Source organism: Mchenga conophoros, linkage group LG1 (genome assembly GCF_057382185.1).
Source record: "Mchenga conophoros isolate Kocher_MC1m ecotype Shallow Benthic linkage group LG1, M_conophoros_male_GT1.1, whole genome shotgun sequence".
Lineage (NCBI taxonomy): Eukaryota > Metazoa > Chordata > Actinopteri > Cichliformes > Cichlidae > Mchenga > Mchenga conophoros.
The window spans coordinates 20,688,777-20,711,362 of record NC_140526.1 but is presented as its reverse complement, the minus strand read 5'-3'; the positions used below and the strand labels follow the sequence as shown (position 1 = coordinate 20,711,362).

Genomic DNA, 22,586 nt, shown 5'->3' with positions numbered 1-22,586 from the left:
TGTGTTTTGAAAAAGAGAATAACAGTGATGCATAACTGAAAAGCAAAGTGAAGCACATCTTTTGTGTTCTGTTTTGTGGGTTATCAGCAGACTGGTGATCTGTGCCCAGCCCAGCAGAACTCTGATATGACGGCAGGACATCTAAATAAAAACAGAGTATTCTCCAGCAACCTGTCTCAGCCTGCAGGTGATCCTGACAAAGGCCAGGCGCCTGTTTTTACCAGCGCTGAGCCCTTAAGCACCATCCAGAAGCAGGACATTGTTGCGGGCAGCTCGTTCTCTGTGCCTGCAGACTCTCTGCTTCAGCAAGGATCACAGCAGTTCCTTTTGGAGACCAGAGATGGCCTCAGGCAGGAGAGGCCAGGTGTCAGTTCTGGAGCTGTGGGAAGGTTGTGTGGGGAACCTGCATCTCAACCGCAGCAGCTGCCACTCTTTCCTCCAGATGAAGTAGCCCAGCTGGAAGAAGCAGTGAGACAACTAAAAGCCAAAGGATACTGTAACTTATCACTTCAATCTGACAACCCTATAACCAAACAGCAGCAGCAACACATCCAGCATCAGCAACAGATCCAAAAACAGCAAATTCAGCAGCAGCAACAGCAGCAGCAGGTTATGGAGAATCTGCAGCAGCAGCTGTTTCAGTCACAGATGCAGATGCACTGTGCCATGTTTCAGGATGCATCCCAGGCCAAGAATGGAGAGCTTCAGGTCTCATCACCAGGTGTGGTGACTAACCAGGGATCACTTTTCCAGCCGGACCAGCAACAGCAACAACAGCAACAACAACAGCAGCAGCAACAGCAGGCAGCTCTTTTTCAGCAGGCAAATGATCTTCTTTCTATCCAGACAAACTTCCTCCAGCAGACCCCATCTCACTCTTCACCACCGATGTTTCACAATCCCAGCACTCTGGCAGAAACGCAGGATCCACAGGGGGCGCTGTTTCAAAAAGCCTCCCAGGAACAGGTCCAGGCTGCACTCTTCCAAAGCACCATGACAGTGCTACAGTCTCCAGAGCAGCAAGCCTCATCCCCTGGACTCTTCCTCCCCCAGACCTCTATGTCCAATCAGCTTTCAAACAACAGTTCCCAGCAACAGCAGCAGCAACAGCAGCAGCAGCTGGCCTTCCTTAGCGCTTTACAATCTTCTTCCCCTGAACCACAGTCAGTATTTCAGACCCAGATCTCCCCCATCCAGCAGAGAAGCCCCATGGAGCAGGAGCAACCATCTCAGCCTCAACACCACACACAGCCAGCCCAGCAGGCCACCCTGTTTCAGAACATCTCCCCACATTCATCTACAAATTCACTTTCTCCAGGCCAGCAGCAGCAGCAACAGCAGGCTGGCTTGCTGTTTTGCAGCAACACACTTTCCACACCAGACCAGGGCTCTAGCATCCTTTTCAGTAACCAAGGCCAAATGCCTCCTTTGACCAACAACAGTCTAGTTTCTCAAGAGCCCCAAAACACCCCTCTGCCCTTTTCTCAAGCCAACATGGTGACGGTAACCCAGCAAGATCGCCCAGAACCCATGACCTTAGGGAACCCTACTGAACCACCACAGCAAGCCATGTTTCAGGAGCAACAACCTATGCAGCTGGGGAACAGCAGCAACAGAGAGGAGCAGCCTGTGGGTCTCTTCATGCCTCAGTCCACTATGGCCTCTCTGCAGGGGGGTCTGGCCGCTCAGGAGCTTGCACAATCAGCCGTGTTTGCCTCACAGAATGGCGTGGCAAACCTCCAGACAACTACGTCCTCCCCTGTTCAACAGCCAGGATCTCTGTTTCAAACAGCTGTGAGTGGGAGCGTCAATCAATCCAGCCAGCCTCAACAAGCTGGCCTCTTCCTTTTCGGTATCCAGAACGGTAAGGAATTTATTAGGCAAGTGCACGTTGTTGAAACTGCTGAAATGACTCAAAGTGAGAAGTGAGGAACAAGATTATCACTTAGTTACTTTTAGTTCACTCTGGTTGCTCTCATTAGAGTTGTTTCCAGATGCAGCAAACAGCTGTTTATGGCAAGAAAAGATACAGTTAGTAATTAGCTGGTAAACCTAAAGGAGTATTACATAGTCAAAAAGCCCATTTTTCTTCTTCATTATTTAGCAGAGCTAAAAAGAAGCTTCGTTGAGTGATGAGACTCACAACTTTGACTACTGAGCATTGCTTCGTATCTATTCAGTAGATTCACCACATCAACTTAAAGCGTGATAGAAAGTTAATGTGTTCATTGCATAGACAAGGGCTAGGCAACTCCAGGCTGTGTTGGATCAAGGACACATCTAAAACCTGCAGGACACCAGTACTCGAGGCCTGGACTTGCCTACCCCTGGCATAGACTGTATCTCTATGTATCACTACTTGTTTCTGCTGCCCTCAAGTGGCAAAAATGAGTTACTTCAGATTAAATTTCACATGTCTGTGAAATACCAGTATTAGAATTTATCCTTTTTATTTTTATTAATGTTCATCTTTAACATATTTGTAAAGTTGTTTTTTTTTTTTTTATCCCCATCCTTTAATTGTCCAATAAAAGAAAAACAAAACACAATTTTTAAGTCTGATTTATAGGTTGCAAATTGGCAAGAATTGAGTACAGTCAAATCTGGATTGTGAGGACTCATTATTGACAGTAAAGTAGTGTCTCCACTTTTCATTCAAATTTATGACCAAAGCATAAGTAATTAATAATCTGTTCACTGCTTACTTTATTCAAGGGCCTGTGGTTTGTTATTTTCTTGACTGTGGTTCCTGTTGAGTCATGAAGCTCTTTCTGTTCCTTCCTTGCAGAATGCGGCCAGTTGATGGAAACTCCTGGAAACACGCTGTCAGATCAGATAATAGCAATCAGCCAGTCTGGTCAGAACCAGAGAGAGAGTGAAGCGCACATCCAGTCCCTGCTCAGCCAGTCCCTCTCTCAGTCTGGCACTGTGCCGAACACCATGTCTGCCTCTCAGAACATGGAGAAGATTGACGATCTGCTGGTCAGCCTGCAGGAGCCGGGCAGCAACATAACTCGTTCCTACTAATTGAATGCAGGTTTATAACTTTTTCTATTTGTAGGTCCAAATATTGTCTCTTAGGAATTTTATGTAAGTTAAACCTTTAAAATTAACCCTCAGTGATGTGTTTATTTGTGGTCACTTCACGTTTTGTTTTTTTCTGAACTATATGCATATGATTTGGTCTTCTTTTAAGGGTGTGTTAGGAAAGAACAGTTAAGATGAGCTAAAGATTTTATAGTGATCATGAAGATAAAGTGGACAAATTAATATTCGGATAACTAAAAGAAATGAAACATAAACATCTCTAACTCAATGACTGAATGGCTGAAAATGGCAATGGACTCCAGAGAAGGAAACTTCCGTGAAACTTTGAAAGATGTTGAATTTAGACCTCGGGAAAGACACTAACCAGCAATCCTTGGAATTTGTTAGAGTTCTATCTGTAAGTAGAATTTCACTAATGTTATTTGCAGTATCTTTTAGTTCTTGTGGTGTTTTCACAAATCACATTCTTTTTTTTTTCCTTTTTTAAAAACTTTTGTATTTTGGTTGCACGGAGCATGGATTGTGTGACACAGTGAGAGGAGTGCGGTATGTAGGGGTTGAAGGGGTTTTAGTTCAAGGACCACATGAAATCAGTTTGATTTCATTTCAGTGGGTGTTAGGGCAGTTCAATCACTGAACTTCAACTTTAAAAAGTTTAATAAACATAAGTTAATGAATCCTCCATTTTTCAAAAAGAAAACAAGAACCAACAGTCTGAGATGTTTTTGGTTTAACCTCAGTGTAGCATGACAGGCCATGAGTTATTTCTTTTTCAAGAGGGAGTTGGTTTAGACAGCCACTCTCATTAGTTGGATGATTTTTAATTACTTTTAACTACTGCTATTAAAAAAAACAACAGACTGAAGAGACCACAGATTGTGCAAGTTCTACAGTTTGTTAAAGTCTTTGAGTGGGCTGAATTGGCTCCTCTGCCCTCATGTTTGACACCCCTGGTAGGTAGCTTCTGTTGAGTCATGTGATCCAACAGTGTAGAAAATGTGAAAGAAGGCTGGAGCAGGCAGAGAAATGAGAGACAAAGGACGAGCTGTAAAAACGAATACACACTAATCTTATGTAATATCGCAATTAAGTTTTGTTTGTTTGTGGGTAATATTTCATTGTTGTAGCAGCAAGCTTGCACCCGATAGTGTAAATAAATCCGCTTTAGTTGTCTTTGTCACAAAGTGACTTTGGTTTCATCGATGATGGAAGCTCAGATGCTCACTAGGTGTGCTGTACTTTTCTGTGTTATATTTTGCTGCAAATCAGTCTTGTCAAGGCCAGTTGAGTAGACTGATGATGTGAAACACACACCAGTCAGCCACAATAATAAAACCTTCAATAGTTTAATGCAGTTTATCGCACCGCTGGGAGAACTTGGTTCCTGACATTCATGAGGATAACTGGACCTGTTGTTTGACCAGCGTAAATACAGCTCAAGGAACATCACGCTTCCCAGATCCCAGTGATGTCAAGCATCGACAGTTTGAGCTGGAACAAGCCTGGTCTACGGACTCCTCAATTTACTACCGACCAAGTCCAGAAGGATCCTCGCCACCAGAGATCAGGACTCCGCCAGAGGTGTTCTTGAGGGACCCATGCAATATTAGGAAGATGGGTTTTAATGTTGTGGCTGATCAGTGTCTTTTTGAGTATGAAATACTTTGCAGTATCCACCACAGTGTACAGGCTTTGTAATGACGGCGTGACAAAATTTAAGGCATTAAAAAAAAAAAAAAATCATCACCAGGAGGCAGCAAGTTTGCCTGAAGCTGCCTCTTCTGCATTGTTTACAGTGAATATGAATATGGATCATAAAAACAAATTACCACGAGAGTCTGATTTAAGCCAGTATCGCTAAATGTGTCCAAATTAGTTACTGTATAACAAAAATGTTTTATAACAGTGTGAATTTTTGACATCTATGTTACAACTGTCACTGTTCATTCACAGAAAAAGCTAAAACATTATTAGTCCTTTATTTTATTTATCCAGGTAAAAATTCTCATTGAGATTAAAAATCTAATTTCCAAGAGAGACCTGGCATCGTACTAACATATTAGAATCCTAAAAGCTGTGCTGGAAAACTGGACAAATCAGGAAAAACTTACATTACCTGCATTAAAATGTTAAATGCTAACTTCAGATGACCTATATCTCGTATATGTACATGCACCTAGAGCAGAATATATTATATGTAGAATATATATATTATATTTTTATTGTGTGCTTTAGTGTCATTTTGTTGGTGTCATTCTGCGGCAGGCACGCATGAACAGGAGTAGTAGTCTTTTTTCTTTTTTTTTAAAGCCTTTCCAGCAGGTTATTAATGTGATTGATTCAGTGAATGTTGAAAAAGCAGCAGCATTCACTAATGCTACTGCACATCTCATCCAGGATAGTGTAGTAACATGCACGAATAGAGCCCGCTACGTATGTTTTCTTGTAAATGGATACTGTACAGTTTGGATACTGTACTGTACAGTTCATGTCGCCGTAAGCAGTTTGCCAGTGACCTCTGGACCAAAGGTTGACTCAAATCTTGCTCTGAATGAATCCAGGAATGATGGAAGGCCAGTTTTATGGCTCATGAGTTTTTATTCTCTTTTTACAGGCTTGCATTTTAGCTTTAAGATCAGCGTAGTTTTTTTTTTCTCTTCCTTTACAGAATTTACAGATTTTATTTTTAGATATTGTTCTACTGTTCACGCTTTCCCCCTCAATGTCATGTCTAATTTCCCTTTAAAGTGTGTGCACGAACAAGGTGCTGGTCTCTGATAGGATCGGCCCCGTTTTACGCCTCGTTGTTGCCGTGTTTTCTGTGTATAGTTTGTCAGAAGTACATCAACGCCGCTACATTTTATACGCTTTCAAATCTGATTTAGCTGTCGGTTAGGATGGAGACGATGTAAACAGGGCGTAAGTTGGAAGAGTTGGAGTGGTTTTTAAAGGGACCCGATTCCTGAAGAAAACCCGTCTTTGGAGAAAAGAGCTTTCTGAGACTGGCTTTCTTCAATTTGTGACTTTGTTTAATAACTAATATTTCCAGTGTTGAATATTTATGATTTAATTTCCTTTTGTTTGTAGATACTAATTCTTTTTTTTTATCAGTTTAGTACTTGTGCCTCTTTTCAGAGAAGTATATCTTAATTTATTTGTGTGTTGGTTAGTCTCCAAATTGTAATCGCAGCTGTGTTTCTAACTTCGTGAATGACACAGTTCGTGATTCGGCAGCCACCCCCCAAAGAGACACGCACACATGCTGATACAGGCACCTTGCGATGGATATTTCCGTGCACAGTTCCTTCTGTGACTTGCAGAAGTTGTAGTTACACCTTTAAGCTGACGTCACATGTTTATTTATGGTTTGTAATTAGACCGAAGGTCCGATGTGACCAAATACTTAAAAACAGGGCAACAGTATTTTTACAATGAAAATCATCCTAAATGTGCATCATGGTTGTAAAAGTGTCATTTTGAGACACAGTGAATGAATGGTACACATAAGGGGGAGGTGATTACTTTTTTTTTTTTTTTTTGGGGGGGGTAGTAGTTTCCTCAGTTGTGTATATTATGTGTAATTGTTGATCAGATATGAGTGTGTTTCCCTCATTTACACCGTCGTGTATGGAAAACAAGAGGGAGGTTTTTGTTTTATTTTGAAAAAAGTTCTCGTTTTTCTCATTTTATTTAATTTTCTTTTTCAGTAGAACAAGATGTGGTTTTCTTTTATTATAACCTATTAATATTATGTCAGCAGAGTCACACACATTTTAGTTGTTTTGTGTTTTTGTTTTGTTTTTTTGTTGTTTTTTTTACCATATACACTGCTTAAAACACCCATAAAGATTGTACACGTGCCTTAACGAGATGTTGTAGCAACAGTCAGATTGACGTTTTACCATATCTGCTTGTTTAACACCTCGCTGGCCTTACCGGGGATGGTTAGTCCTTATTAAATAGAATGTTTCAAGCCATAACACTTTGAGTGCGCTTTAAGTGCTCGACAACAGTGACCAGATAAATGAGGTTGTGGTGGATTCATGTGTTGTGCAATTTGTGTCATATCTGACTTGTTTGTACTGAAGTACCCATTGCATTTATGTTGTTCGACACAGATGCAAAAAAGATTTTTCTCTGAAACTGCTATGCAGCTAATAAACCTTTTTAAATGTAGATCTATTACTTTTTGAACATATATTTTTCTATATAGCCTCTCCCATTTTTAGACTAAAGGAGAAACCAAAATAGATGTTCTTTGTTATTTACAATTTCTGCCTGGTTTTAATTCTGTTAGTCAAAATGCTAACTTTTCAGCAACAATTAAAGATGCTTTCTTGTGTTTTCGTTGAGACAAGGGTCACAAATGTGTGTTTTCTTTGTTCCCATCTTACTTAAAGGCTTTGTTAGGAGATGTGAGTCATACCTCCGTCTATACCAGTTGTTTACTGTGCAGTGGTTCCCTTTCTTCTGATGTCCCTCAGGGCATCCTGTTAAACAGGATGTAATTTTAATTGTCACGAGTCATTTTGCTCAGATCTGTCAGACCAGTAAAAGGTGGTGCACACTAGGTTTGTTCTGCAATTTGAAACGGTGTGGATAATTATCTTTGCCACAAATTCTCTACAAATTGTACTTTCCATTTCTCTGCCATATTTAAAGCCTAAGTGAACCACTCTTCTAGTAAACATCCGAAGGTGTAAAAATCTTCCTTTCTGTTTCTAACCATGTGAACAACTATCAAATCATCATTACCCAAAATATTAAAAAAACAAACAAACAAATAAATAACTTTTATATATCTGGCTTTTATTGGGACATTTTTACTCTTGCAATTAATTTTCTGTTAAACTTGCTGCTATCTGTAATAAATGTATTTACTTTAAGTTCTAGTTGGGTTTTTATTTCATTTTTCTGGTGTAAAACTATTACTTGGTTATGAGAGGAGGACACGACTTTTATTAGTTTTAGTTTATTATTTGGATGCCTTCTTAACACAAATTAGGTATTCCTAGTTTTGTGTTTGTTTTTCCACACTGGCTTTATGTAGATTATTTTCTGATGAAACATAGGATTATGTTTCAGAAAATAATAGTAGTATCATTTGGTATATTCTTACCAAAACACCCTTTTTTAATGAAATAAGTAGCAACAAAATATCAGATAAAGCAATCTGTAACTGAGAGTTAATTTATTTATTGCGCCTAATGGAATAAAGTCTGGCAAAATCGTTTTTAAACGTTTCTCCTAAGCGTAGGATGGAGGGAGAATAAACTGGACCTACCTTATTCCAGCTTTAAATGTGTTGAAAGATGATATCAATTAAACTACACGCATTCGTGCAGCATGAAGGCGACAACATACAAGTTATGAAACATTTCAGTTCATGTTAGATTTCAGAACATTTAGTAATATTAGTATGCAATTAAATCCCGATTTATGTATTGATTTATTAATAAATAAAATAGAATATAACAAAAAAAAAACCAGCACTGACGATCTGTCAGCTCTCCACATTCAGCAGGCCGTAATTTGGGGCCCACCTTGTGACGTATCCTTGGACGTTTCAGTTTTCTGGTTTCCGTCAGTCCTTTGAACGCACCACTCAGTTCTCGCGTTTCTGCGGCGCACGCATGTCAGTTTCTCTTTCTGTGCGCTGCATCAAGAACATGGCAGACGTGAAGACGGTGGACGGAGACAAACTCAGCAAAAAGTGAGCTCATTCGTTTCTTCTTTCGCATTTTCACCGCTCTTTACCTCTATCGCTTTTGTCACATCGTCCAAGATTTTTTCCTTTCGACAGTTATGGCAGTTCCAGTTTGGCACCGCAAAACATCAGGTCAGAGCGTGAAAACGTAGTGAAGGTCCCGTATTGAGGCAACGTACTAGCCTACATACCCCAGAATTCAAGTCGTGTGTGTTTCTGGTAGTTGCAGTCCTAAATTTAATTTAAGACCAGTGGCGAAAGTGTCTCTTGTTGACGTGTGAAACTACAACATCCACAATACATTGTTAAACGACTTCGATACATCGTGCAATCGCGTGGGCGTCTTATATGTGCAGTTATAATTTTAGCGAATGATGGTTTATCGGGTGAAACTATGTATGCTGATTTGTTTATTTAGAAGGACGCTCTGTTTAATATAAAAAATCTTAAATAAAGCCAAGCGCATGTTACTTCGTTCTTCCAGATCATCTTTGTTTGCCAAGAGTAAAGCTGTAGAAAGTGAAACCAGAATCTAATTACAGGAAGTGTAAAGCTAATTATATAAAAATATATACTTGTTTACTTGTTTTGATCTTGGAGGGTCTTGCCAAATAGGAGGGTTCTATCAACCCCAGCAGGATGTAGTTTTGCCTGAAGGACAGGGCAGAGACAGCCTTCATATACTGTACACTGTCTTTGTATATGTCTATTTTCTCAGGTCTGTCTGCTGACTGTCGTAGTTCAGCATGCTGTGTCTGGTCAGGGCAGCCAGGCAGCAGCTGTGCCAAGCCTGTGGGGTCAGGGGACAGTGGTTAAAATATGCGCCCCCATGTACAGCTGCAAGCCCAGCTCAGAACCGCTGGAGAGGTGACAAAAGGTTGGTGGCTTTTCCATTCCAGTGCGGAAAACAACCAACCTTTTGTCATTAGAGCTGATGTGTTCGTCCGTTTTTGCATGAATATTTGTTGTACCTCTCTGCTAGTAGAAAATCATGTTGTCCTTTTGTTTTGCTTTTATTTATTTTGGTTACAATAATAGAGTAGGTTATATGATGTGACTTTTTGGCTTTTTTGAATTCCAAAAGATATTTGTTTTTAGTTGCAAATGCATCATAAGGGCGAAATGTGGTATCCAACCACTGATTGCTGTTTTTGTTTTTATTCAGTGAGCTGAAGAGGCGAATGAAAGCAGAGAAAAAGGCAGCTGAGAAAGAAGCCAAGGTTAAAGAGCAGGTGGAGCAAAAAAAAGAATCAAATGACCAGGGAACAGAAAATGCCTTGGATGAGGAGACGCTTGACCCCAATGTGAGAGTTTTGCGTAGTTATTTTACCTCAGTGCATATATATATATATATATATATTAAACCCTTTTTAAAAACATATATTAACAACAAGAACATCTGTCTTTTCCCATGTAATACAGCAATACTTTAAGATCCGCACTCAGGCCATCCAGGAGTTGAAGGGCACAGCGGAGGACCCTTACCCACACAAGTATAATGTGGACCTGTCGCTTACAGAGTTCATTGAGAAATACAATCATCTACAGCCTGGAGACCAGCTGACAGATGTTGTTCTCAGTGTGTCAGGTAGTGAAAAGTGTTTACTATCTCTTTTTTTTTTCTGTGTGTTTGCACTTAATTGTAATTAATCCAAACTGAATATATGTTTGATAGGCCGCGTCCATGCTAAGAGGGCTTCAGGTGCCAAGCTGCTGTTCTATGACTTGCGAGGTGAAGGAGTCAAATTGCAAGTTATGGCAAATTCAAGGTACAGAAACAAAGTTGGGTTGTTTTTTTTTTTGTTTTGTTTTTTTAGAAAACCCAAAGAGATTTCACCTCTTGACGCTGTGAATGACACACTCCCCATTTGGGAATTTGTTTTGGGTTTGCATGGATTGTGCAAAAGTAAATGTTACAGATTCATAATGATATATTTAAATTATAATGAGCTGATGATTTACCTTTTCATCAAGATTTCTTGATTATGTGATAATTATAAAATCTAAGGGAAAAAACTGCATTTACGTCTCCAAATAATGTTTCTCCTTACGAGGAAACTTCAAATTGTAGTGACTGATTTTCTGTGTTACCTTCTTTTTTCAGAAACTACAAGTCTGAGGAGGACTTTGTGGCTATCAACAACAAACTGCGCCGTGGTGACATCATTGGTGTCCGCGGTAACCCAGGAAAGACCAAGAAAGGGGAGCTGAGTATAATTCCCATTGAGATGACTCTACTGTCACCATGTTTGCACATGCTACCCCACCTCCACTTTGGTCTCAAAGACAAGGTAGTGACCAGCACACACTGTAGGGACAAAATTATTGGTCCATACCTCTTCATCTTTTAATTCATTTGTTTTCAGTCCCTTTACCACAGGCGCATGAAATATAACATCTAGCCAGGCAGGCTGCCAATTCAAGCGTGGTATTTTAATTGGATGCAGTCAGTTCTTGAAATTCATTCTGTCCCACATACAGTGGGGCAAAAAAGTATTTAGTCAGTCACCGATTGTGCAAGTTCCCCCACCTAAAATGATTACAGAGGTCAGTAATTTGCACCAGAGGTACACTTCAACTGTGAGAGACAGAATGTGAAAAAAAAATCCATGAATCCACATGGTAGGATTTGTAAAGAATTTATTCGTAAATCAGGGTGGAAAATAAGTATTTGGTCAATAACAAAAATACAACTCAATACTTTGTAACATAACCTTTGTTGGCAATAACAGAGGTCAAACGTTTACTATAGGTCTTTACCAGGTTTGCACACACAGTAGCTGGTATTTTGGCCCATTCCTCCATGCAGATCTTCTCGAGAGCAGTGATGTTTTGGGGCTGTCGCCGAGCAACACAGACTTTCAACTCCCGCCACAGATTTTCTATGGGGTTGAGGTCTGGAGACTGGCTAGGCCACTCCAGGACTTTCAAATGCTTCTTACGGAGCCACTCCTTTGTTGCCCGGGCGGTGTGTTTTGGATCATTGTCATGTTGGAAGACCCAGCCTCGTTTCATCTTCAAAGTTCTCACTGATGGAAGGAGGTTTTGGCTCAAAATCTCACAATACATGGCCCCATTCATTCTGTCCTTAACACGGATCAGTCGTCCTGTCCCCTTGGCAGAAAAACAGCCCCATAGCATGATGTTTCCACCCCCATGCTTCACAGTAGGTATGGTGTTCTTGGGATGCAACTCAGTATTCTTCTTCCTCCAAACACGACGAGTTGAGTTTATACCAAAAAGTTCTACTTTGGTTTCATCTGACCACATGACATTCTCCCAATCCTCTGCTGTATCATCCATGTGCTCTCTGGCAAACTTCAGACGGGCCTGGACATGCACTGGCTTCAGCAGCGGAACACGTCTGGCACTGCGGGATTTGATTCCCTGCCGTTGTAGTGTGTTACTGATGGTGACCTTTGTTACTTTGGTCCCAGCTCTCTGCAGGTCATTCACCAGGTCCCCCCGTGTGGTTCTGGGATCTTTGCTCACCGTTCTCATGATCATTTTGACCCCACGGGATGAGATCTTGCGTGGAGCCCCAGATCGAGGGAGATTATCAGTGGTCTTGTATGTCTTCCATTTTCTGATGATTGCTCCCACAGTTGATTTGTTCACACCAAGCTGCTTGCCTATTGTAGATTCACTCTTCCCAGTCTGGTGCAGGTCTACAATACTTTTCCTGGTGTCCTTCGAAAGCTCTTTGGTCTTGGCCATGGCGGAGTTTGGAGTCTGACTGTTTGAGGCTGTGGACAGGTGTCTTTTACACAGATGATGAGTTCAAACAGGTGCCATTCATACAGGTAACGAGTGGGGGACAGAAAAGCTTCTTACAGAAGACGTTACAGGTCTGTGAGAGCCAGAGATTTTCCTTGTTTGAGGTGACCAAATACTTATTTTCCACCCTAATTTACGAATAAATTCTTTACAAATCCTACCATGTGGATTCATGGATTTTTTTTTTTTTCACATTCTGTCTCTCACAGTTGAAGTGTACCTCTGGTGCAAATTACTGACCTCTGTCATCATTTTAAGTGGGGGAACTTGCACAATTGGTGGCTGACTAAATACTTTTTTGCCCCACTGTATGTCACAGTCACCTATTAGTGGTATTATTCGTAAAGCAGAAGCATTTCAGCACTATAGCAAGTCGCCCCACAAAAGTGCTGAGGTGCATATTGTATTTGTAAGTCACAAATGCTTTGTTTACTCAGTAACCGGTGAGTTCCAAACCTTCTCTGGTATTAATATCAGCACAAAAATTGTTTGCCAAGAGCTTCATGCCATGGGATTGCATGAGAGAGCAGCTCCTGTAGCTGTAATGTGTAGGTGGTCCAGTACTTTTCTTCAGGTTGTATATTAAGGCAGTGTTAGTGAAACTAAACGGTACTTTTGTCGTCTCTTTCTTAAAGGAACTAAATCATTTATAAATGGGAGTGCTACCCAATTTAAAAGGTTAGCTTTAACAGCCAAGGCATTCATTCTTCAATTTCACGATGTGCTCTGCTTCAAGGCAGCGACAAAGTGCAAATGACACAAGCTAGAAAAATGTTCTACTTTACAAGGCTTAAATGTTACTGTGTTTCTCCAGTGTAGACCTTTTTTCACAGTAGATGTTACGACTTTTAAAGACAATAGTATCATTCACTGCAGCATATTCATGTGCCACTTTCTTTACCTGCACTGCAAGTGTTGCACACTTGGACAAATGACACTTCCAGGCGTGCATGAGTTCAGAATCGTTCTCTTTACTTGCTCATTTGCAACTGCAAATACAAAACACAAGCACTTCAGTTCAGCGTAGCTGCGCTCTGCAGGCTATCTGTGCAGTAGAACACACACGACCATTTTACATATAACTACTGAACACGTGTTAACAAAGTACTCATTTACTCAGTATTTTCCCACCAATGTTCATATTACAATATTCTGCACACTCGTATGCTCCTCCAACTAGTATTGTTGCGCATGGAGACTACCCTCTCGATCCCCTCATTACATCATTTGCGATGTGACATCCCGTTTAACACCAGTTCGGGTACATCATGTAAATCACAAACTTCGACATTAGCGTTGTGTTCCATTAATGACAGTACCTTACTCTAATACATTTCTCATACGTCAACATCATTCTGTTTTTCAACACATAACTTGTGCTCACCTGCAAATACAAAACACAAGCACTTCAGTTCAGCGTAGCTGCGCTCTGCAGGCTATCTGTGCAGTAGAACACACAGGACCCCAAGGCTGCCCGATTCAGTGCCTGCGTGAGCCCAAAGCTGCCCGATTCAGTGCCTGCGTGAGCACCACCCGTGGGAATCATCATTGATCAGAGTATCCTAGCTATATTGCCAGTTATCACAGTATGTGTCAGAAATAGTAATACAGAACTGAACGCATAACATAACAATGATAAGAATGCATGAGATTATGGAGGGGGGGCAATATCTATTACAATACTTCCATCTGTGCCCACCCATTACATGAGTCCCACACTAGTCTAGCAGCATTTGAGTTGTTTGTCTTAGTCTTATGATATTTATTCAGTGACAGTTAAGGATCACTTTTGTGTTCACTAACCAGCTTTGGCTGCAGTGTCCAATAAGCAGAAAGCTTTTACAGAGGAGCTAATATTGCTGTGAATGTAGACTTTAGCCTCTGTTAAGAGGAGGGAAACAAATATATCTGCTGTTAGAACTGCAGTAATCAGTATTGGGCTACAACAGTTCATCAACTAACTAGTTTCTTTTTTAATTCTCACAGCAAACATTTTGTTCAATGCTCTATTTAATCCACAGCTCTGTAGTGCGCAGTTGCAGCTGAAATAGACCTGCAGTAGAAATGTATTTAGGAGCAGCTTGTGAATAAAAGGTATGATGACGATGATGCTGCCATGGTTTAATATTAATAATGGACTCCCTTACTGAGAGGGTGACCTCAGATGGAGCGAAAAACAGCAGCACTTGTTACTTTAACAACCATTAAAACTTTTACTAGAAAAAAAGCTGGCAAGAGTCCTTAAACAAACCACCTCTTCAGCAAGACCCAACGTGGAGAAAAGTGAACTTCAGTGTAGCTGCTGCCATCCACTGCCGTTTGTTTGATACAGCAAAACTATAAAACTGCAGAAGGTAAAATAAGAGCATATCTGTGCAGATGAACTGCTAACTTACTCTGATATAATCTTTAGGCATGCTTTCTGTTTGAGTGATACCTGCAGAAGACAGGGCTGAATCTGGTCTGTTTTCTTCCACAGGCCAGTAAAAGTAAAACTCTGCACCACTGACCCAGTGCTGTTAGGCAGAACTTATTATTAACTCCAGTTCAGACCTGCACCATTAGAACATGTTTTTGCAGCACAGGACAAAACCCAGTTCTAAGGATGCTGATGTGCTTGCTTTTATTCATTGCACTCTGACAGACACTCAGTCATTCACACAAAACACGTCCACATGAACAAACACCTAATCTAGTGAAGGCTGTTTTAATTTATGCCTTAGCTTAGATTAAATGCAATGAAAGTTGTTGTTTTTTTTATTTTTTATTTTTTGGCAGATGTTGTAGTTCCAATTAAACCACTAGAAATATTGCCAGTTTTGAAATGTAAAATGATGGGCAGTTCATTTTAAAAGACCTTTTTTTTCCCTCTCTCTTTTGAATAATGAATGTATTTTCCCAATGTGAATTCCTTCACTCAAAGGAAACGCGATTCCGCCAGCGCTACTTGGATCTGATTCTCAATGACTACGTGAGGCAGAAGTTTATAACTCGCGCCAAAATCATCACATATCTACGCAGCTTCCTAGACCAGTTGGGATTTTTGGAGGTAAGTTGGATTTGAACATATACCTAACTAATCTGTGTTTGTCTGTTTGTTTTTTGGTGTGTGGATTTTATAAAATAATGTTCTAATAGTTTGTATATTTGTTTAAACATATTGTAAGTTTAAATCTGCCGTGCTGATTCATGTTTTATTTTTCTGCTTCAGATTGAGACGCCAATGATGAACATTATTCCTGGTGGTGCAGTGGCCCGCCCATTCGTTACTTATCATAATGACCTGGACATGAACCTGTATATGAGGATTGCTCCTGAGCTCTACCACAAGGTAATGTGCTATCCCAGAGTCATCCATGTATGTCATGCTCCTCTGTAATTGTTATGAAATTATTATGAAATGCATCTGTCAGATGTGTTGCACTAACTCTTTACAGCGTGACAACTGATGTGATGGAAGAGATTTACAGTTTATTTCAACCCTGGACTCTCACTACACCTTACCACTAATAATCACTAATACTCTGAATCATTTTATTGATCTTGAGTAGATAGACTTCTGCTTACTATTAAATGTATTTGTTATACACTCACTGGACACTTTATTAGGTACACCTTGCTAGTACTGAGTTAGACCCTCTTTTCCCTTCTGAACTGCCTTAATCCTTCGTGGCTTAGATTCAATTAAGGATTAAGGTCCTGGAAACATTCCTCAGCAATTTTTGCACATCATTGATGTGAGTCTTCCATTTCATCACATCTCAAAGTTGCTCTCTCACATTGAGATCTGGTGACTGTGGAGGCCATTTGACTACAGTGAACTTATTGTCATGTTCAGGAAACTAGTTTGAGATGACTTGAGCTTTGTGACATGGCATGTTACCACCAGTGGATGGGTACATTCTGGTAATAGGTAGGCAGTAGCATGTTGCTCAATTGCTGCTAAGGGACCCAAAGTGTACCCCTAAACCACCACCAGCAGTCTAATGGCTTCATGCTTTCGTGTTGTTTGTGCCTAATTCTGCAACTAACTTGTATTGAATTGTAGCATGTGGTCTTCTGTAGCCCATGTTGTCTGTTCAGAGATGCAGTTCTGCATACCTTGGCATATTGGTTATTCTAAGTGGTTATTTGAGTTAACTGTTACCTCCTCTCAGTTCGAAGCAGTCTGACCATTCTCCTCTGACATCATCAAGGCAAGTTTGACCAGAAAACTATAAACCATAGAGATGGTTGTGTGGGAAAATCCCAGTCGATCAGCAGTTTCTGAAGACACGAGTTACTGCCATGTGATGAGAATTTCCCGGTTCTGCGATACCTAAAGCACATCTGATCTTAATCAGTTTTTTTGATGTTCTAGTAAATTGGGTGAACCACTCAAAACTCTTAACCTGTATTTTTCTACCATAACTGAATTATATAAACTGTCCATCATATGTTTCCCACAGATGCTCGTAGTCGGTGGCATAGACAGAGTGTACGAGGTTGGCCGTCAGTTCAGGAATGAAGGCATTGATCTCACTCATAATCCAGAGTTCACCACCTGTGAATTCTATATGGCATATGCTGATTACAATGACTTGATGGAAATCACGGAGAAACTACTCTCAGGTAAGTAGAGACTACATCGCGGCCATGTTATTTCATTGGTCAGTGAGAGTTTTCTTTCACACACAGTTATGACATTATGAGCTGTAACTCAGATTACCTCCTGATAAATTGAGTTGCATTAGAATATGTGACTTGATTTAAAACCTAAATGGGATTCGTGATTTGCTATTTGGCCAATGACAGTATAGAAAGCAGTCTTTGAAGCACAATGATGATGTTCTAAATGGCTTCATGAAAACTGATGTTAAGTTGATCAGAGCTTTCTCCTCAGGGTCTTTTCAGTTTTGTCACTTTGTTTGCTGCAGGAATGGTGAAGCACATCACTGGAGGATACAAGGTGACTTATCACCCTGATGGTCCAGAGGGACAGGCCTATGAGATCGACTTCACGCCACCATTCAAAAGAGTGAGCATGACTCATGACCTGGAGAAAATTATGGGAGTGAAGTTCCCTCCTGCTGACAGCTATGACAGTGATGGTAAGAATCTGTGAAATCTATAACAGACACTTCACATGTGAAAAATTACTGCTTCAGAAAAATGACTTCATCATCCTTACAATAGTTGATCATTAGGAAATATGTGTATTATTCTCTTGCAGTCATTTTTTTCCTTTTACTGTTTTCCCTTTTTTAGAGACACGTAAATTCTTTGACGACCTGTGTGCCCAGAAAGGAGTTGAATGTCCTCCACCCAGGACCACTGCCCGTCTCCTTGACAAGGTGGTTTATAAATTTACTTAACCTGTTATTCTTCTTTTTTCCTCCGTTGAATCTGACTTGCTAATGGCTTTTTACCCCCACAGTTGGTTGGAGACTTCCTAGAGGTCACTTGTATCAACCCAACATTCATCTGTGATCACCCACAAATCATGAGCCCTTTAGCAAAATGGTGAGAAATGCTATCTTTAGCCTTCATATTTATTTAAAATGGCAATGTTCAGATTTATACTGACACTTCTGACCCTTCTGTTACAGGCACAGAACCCAGAAAGGGCTAACTGAGCGTTTCGAGCTCTTTGTGATGAAGAAAGAAATCTGCAATGCTTACACTGAGCTGAATGATCCGATTAGACAGAGGGAACTGTTTGAGCAGCAAGCCAAGGTGTGTTTAAAGGATAATATGACCTGTTTCACTTCTACTTCAGTGCACTGTCCTGTTCCTGGTGTTCTGTCTTTATGCTGTGATGGTATTGCATGTCAGTGATTTGAGGTGGATCTTTTTCAGGCCAAAGCTGAAGGGGATGATGAAGCCATGTTCATCGATGAGACCTTCTGCACAGCTCTGGAATATGGTCTGCCACCAACTGCCGGATGGGGCATGGGCATCGATCGTCTCACCATGTTCCTCACAGACTCCAACAACATCAAGGTAAATTAAAGTCCTCATGGTGAGGATTAGAGATGTTCTGCTGCCTATTTTTCTAAACCAGGGGAAAAATTAGACTAACCAATTAGTCTTAAACTTAAAAAAACAAAAATTTGCAAACCGTTTAATGTCAGAAACTTTGTTAACAAAGTAATTAATTATTTAATCATGCTCGGCAATATTAAATTATGCTGCTTAACTGTGCGGCACCTCGCATCGTGCATTATGAACATCACATATTATAATCTAGACAAAGAAGAAGAAAAACACTTAAAGCAATGTCAAATATAATATGAAAACATGATACTACAAAAATGTTCATGTATTATTAAAATATGTAAAATTTACCATCCCAAAACCTAAAAAAAACTGTGACTGAAAAGTGTTATGTCGTGCATTATGAATTAGGCATGCTGTTCGAAAATTCACGAAAACCACTTAAAACCACTCATAAATTATCCATTTTCTTTCGTGAAGTTGGGTCACGGGGGCAGCAGCTTAAGCAAAGAAGCCCAGACCTCCCTTTCGCCAGCCACCTCCTCCAACTTATCCGGGGAAATAATAAGGCGTTTCCAGGCCAGCCGATAGATATATTCACTCCAGCAGCACCTGTGTGTACTCCAGGGCCACCTCCCAGTAGGACGTGCCTGGTCTCGACACCCTACCCCGTAGGCGCTCACCTACGCCATCTGGTGGCAGATAGGACACAACTATTTACCAACATTTGGTATCAATTTAAATGTAAAGCAGTTAGATTAAACAACAAATACATCTGGTTCTGACTAGTGACAATAGCAACGATGGCTAGTCGGCTAGTCACTCACATCCCTAATGGGGATGCCCAATTTACTGCTGTTCTGAGGTGTTCAATAGGTTTAGGTTTATGTTTATATTTATATGCTGTTTTTTGCTGTCAGGATCAAACTAAAAATTTCATCTGTTCCAACTTCAACAGGTGAATCATTCTTAGTTCTGCCAATGGTTTCTTCTCTAATGAAATTTCTCTATTTTTTTTTTTTTGTGAAAAATTCCACTTTTTCTTTTTTTATTATTGCATTCAACCAGTTTTAAATTAATTTACATTTGGTGTTAGAGTTGGTACCCTCACTGTTTCTCCTGGAGCAGAATAATCACAGGTGTATGTTTTTATTACCCATAGAGTGGCTGACAAATGCATTAGACACATCTTACAAAAGCTTGTTTAAAACTAAAAATTTCTATCATGTATTTCACAAATAACAAATTTGAATTTATAACTGAATTTGAGGACTGGAAATGAATTAACATCCAAAAAAGGAAACTGATTTTTTTTTTTCATTCATGGATTCAAGTAAATACCTGTAATTTGGCATCTCAGTCAAAAAAATAAAAATATGCTTATTTGTAAAATAATAAATATTAAAATTCATGGCTCCAGTTTGTTCAGTTCAGGTCAGTTTTGTTTATATAAACTAAATCACAGCAAACGGTCCCCTGAAGATGCTTTACATTGACGTAATACAGAGAAAAAGTACAGGATAACAACAGTAATTATATTTTACCATTAAAAATAGTTTTGATAAACCATACTTGATAAATTTGTTAAGTACTGTACATTTGACGAAGAGAACTTACATTATAGGTTCATGTTTTTATAAACTTGGCTATTTTAGTTTTGCTAAATGTATTTATTTTTATTTACCCTGGCTAATTTCGTATTTTTCTGATGCTAGGTGTCTTGGTCTTTTAAATCTTAATCCTTGCTCGTAATCATGTTACGTTAAAGGATGAGCCAGGGTTGCTTTTATTAGGGATGCTCCTGATGACTAATATCTAGTCATTTAAATTAGAGGGGGGGAAAAACATGATCATCGACTAACGTGTTCAGAAAACATTTAAAACTGAATACACTTTAAATGCACAAGTGAAAGATTGGCCAAATTGTTGTTTAGTGTGTGGTTAATGGTAGTTACTGAGACTACATTAAAATTATTCCCCAAAAATCAGTTTGTAGCCTAACTATGTAAGACAAAATGGTGCCTTTCTTGACTTGTATGTTTAGACTAAACTGCCCCAGAAAAGCACAGAATTGGAGAACTACCAAGAATAATGGGTTAATGAGAAGCTACTGTATGAACAAAACAAACGAGCTGCTAACGTCTGCCGGGCAGTTGTTATATCTTTGTGTCATGAAAAAGAATTCTCTGCTAACATTTTGTTTTTTCACCTTCACAGGAGGTGTTGCTGTTCCCAGCCATGAAGCCTGATGACAATAAGACAGCAGCGCCATCAGAGGGCACCTCTGTCTAATAACATGACCTCGGACCTCTCCTGCTATCACACCTTTGCAGGAGTCGGCATGAAGAAGAAGAATGAGCCTTTACCTCATTGTTGTCATCAGTGGAGTTTCTGGGTCTTGTGTTTTATCAATGTTAGTTTGTCAAATGATTGATAATTTCTGTCAGTAAGGAAAATCATCAGGTCTCAAATACACGTTTTGGATTTTCTGGTTTTTTTGTTTGTTTTTTATTCCATACACTTTTGCAATCCTGTCTGATCAAAATATACTTTGAGCTATTTAAAGGGATGCTTTAGGGTACAGCATATAATAACAATGTTCAAGACCCTCTAATACTCAAGTCTTTTTACCAGGTCTACTTAAAATCCTTGTCTAAGTTTTTCAAGTTGGACTCCACAATAATCCTTTGCCAAGAGGTTTGAATAAAGTTCATATAAAGTAAACTGATTTCTTAAGTCTTGTGTATGTGTTTATTTTATTTATTTATTTTTTAACAAGAATAAACCTGTGCTCATAGTTTGACATTTGAATTTATACATTTGTTTAATATCAAGGCTCCTAAAATGTGGTATATTTAACTTTTTAATGTTTGGTTTTTCACTATAGCATAATTTGGCAAGTGAAAATGGATGGTAGGATTTAATTATGAGGGATTATTATTTTCAGTATTCATAAAATTTGACCTAGTAACTCAATGAACCGAGTCTGAAAATTGAAACGCAAATAATCTCTTTTTCATAAAGAATGTACTCATTAACCCAACACAGTAAGTGACACCAATGGAATCACAAATATTAGTCCATACAAAGCACTGTGGCAAACAATGAAAAGTTCAAATCCACTAATGAGCCTAACTGCATCTACTGGTGTGGTTATTCCCAAAAGTGTCTGTCATTGTGTTTGTGTAAACCACTTAGCTTTTGCTCTTTAAAAGAATCTCCAAAAGTTGATTCTGTTCATCTGGACGTAGCATTTTCAGTGGGAGAAATGTTTCCTCACTCATCCAAGTGACTTCAGTCTCAGCTGACTGCAGGTTTCCCCAAATTTATAAACAGTACATTTGTATAATAACTGAAACCAGCCCACTGAAGGAACAATGGGCTGGGAGGTCACCTTCATCATAATTATGCAAATTCTCATGACCATTGATCAACAACCACTGATCAAAGACCACTGATCAATGGCCATGAGTCCCATTCACAGAGAGTTGGGGAATGGCTGCAATCACAGCATTGTAAGATGGTGAAAGATGTACCCTTAGGCCCCCTCCTCGATTCAGAGATGGTCTTTCCCTTTTCACGTAAATGGCCTCCTTGACTCCGCACTCAAACCAGCGTTCCTCCAGGATTTGTACATCCTCATCATTGAAAGAGTGTCCACTGGCCAGTAGGTGTAAATAGACTGCAGAGTCCCGGCCTGACGAGGTGGCTCTTCTGTGTTGTGCCATCTGCTTCGCCAGAGGTTGTTTGGTTTCTCTGATGTATAAATCTTGGCACTTAACAGCGTACACTATGTTACTCTGTTTGTGTCGGGACACCCGATCCTTGGGGTGGACCAATTTTTGACGCAGCGTGTTTTGGGGTTTAAAAGCCACAGAGACCCGGTGTTTAGAAAAAATGCATCTCAACTGAGTGGTCTTTGATCAGTGGGCCTTGATCAGTGGTTGTTGATCAATGGTTATGAGAATTTGCATAATTATGATGAAGGTGACCTCCCAGCCCACTGTTCCTTCAGTGAGCTAGTTTCAGTCATTATGCAAATGTACGTTTATGTTGACCTGCAGTCAGCTGAGACTGA

General features: G+C 39.9%; 2 protein-coding genes across 8 annotated transcripts in view; both read left to right on the top strand.

The window, feature by feature from the left end:
- Nucleotides 1-7,944, top strand: part of nfat5b (nuclear factor of activated T cells 5b) — a 45,701-nt gene extending 37,757 nt beyond the window's left edge. For 3 of the 6 annotated variants that reach the window (XM_085269761.1, XM_085269759.1, XM_085269757.1), the window contains 2 exons: nt 88-1,864; nt 2,789-7,944. In XM_085269761.1, coding sequence (XP_085125887.1) covers nt 88-1,864; nt 2,789-3,027 — 2,016 coding nt within the window. In that variant the 3' untranslated portion in view covers nt 3,028-7,944. The remainder of the gene's footprint in view (nt 1-87; nt 1,865-2,788) is intronic. The other 3 variants (XM_085269760.1, XM_085269758.1, XM_085269762.1) reach the window with 2 other exon arrangements.
- A 664-nt stretch (nt 7,945-8,608) lies between these two features.
- On the top strand, nt 8,609-21,236 carry kars1 (lysyl-tRNA synthetase 1). 2 transcript variants are annotated; one of them, XM_085269763.1, is made up of 15 exons: nt 8,609-8,761; nt 9,474-9,632; nt 9,921-10,059; nt 10,178-10,343; nt 10,431-10,524; nt 10,860-11,046; nt 15,456-15,581; nt 15,744-15,863; nt 16,981-17,143; nt 17,449-17,622; nt 17,780-17,865; nt 17,949-18,034; nt 18,121-18,247; nt 18,371-18,514; nt 20,726-21,236. In XM_085269763.1, the coding sequence occupies exons 2-15, from the start codon at nt 9,502-9,504 to the stop codon at nt 20,798-20,800; spliced, it is 1,818 nt and encodes a 605-aa protein (XP_085125889.1). In that variant the 5' UTR covers nt 8,609-8,761; nt 9,474-9,501; the 3' UTR covers nt 20,801-21,236. The 2 variants fall into 2 exon arrangements, with proteins under 2 accessions (XP_085125889.1, XP_085125890.1); XM_085269764.1 differs by lacking the exon at nt 9,474-9,632 and having other exon boundaries at nt 8,610-8,761.
- Nucleotides 21,237-22,586: the final 1,350 nt, after the last annotated feature.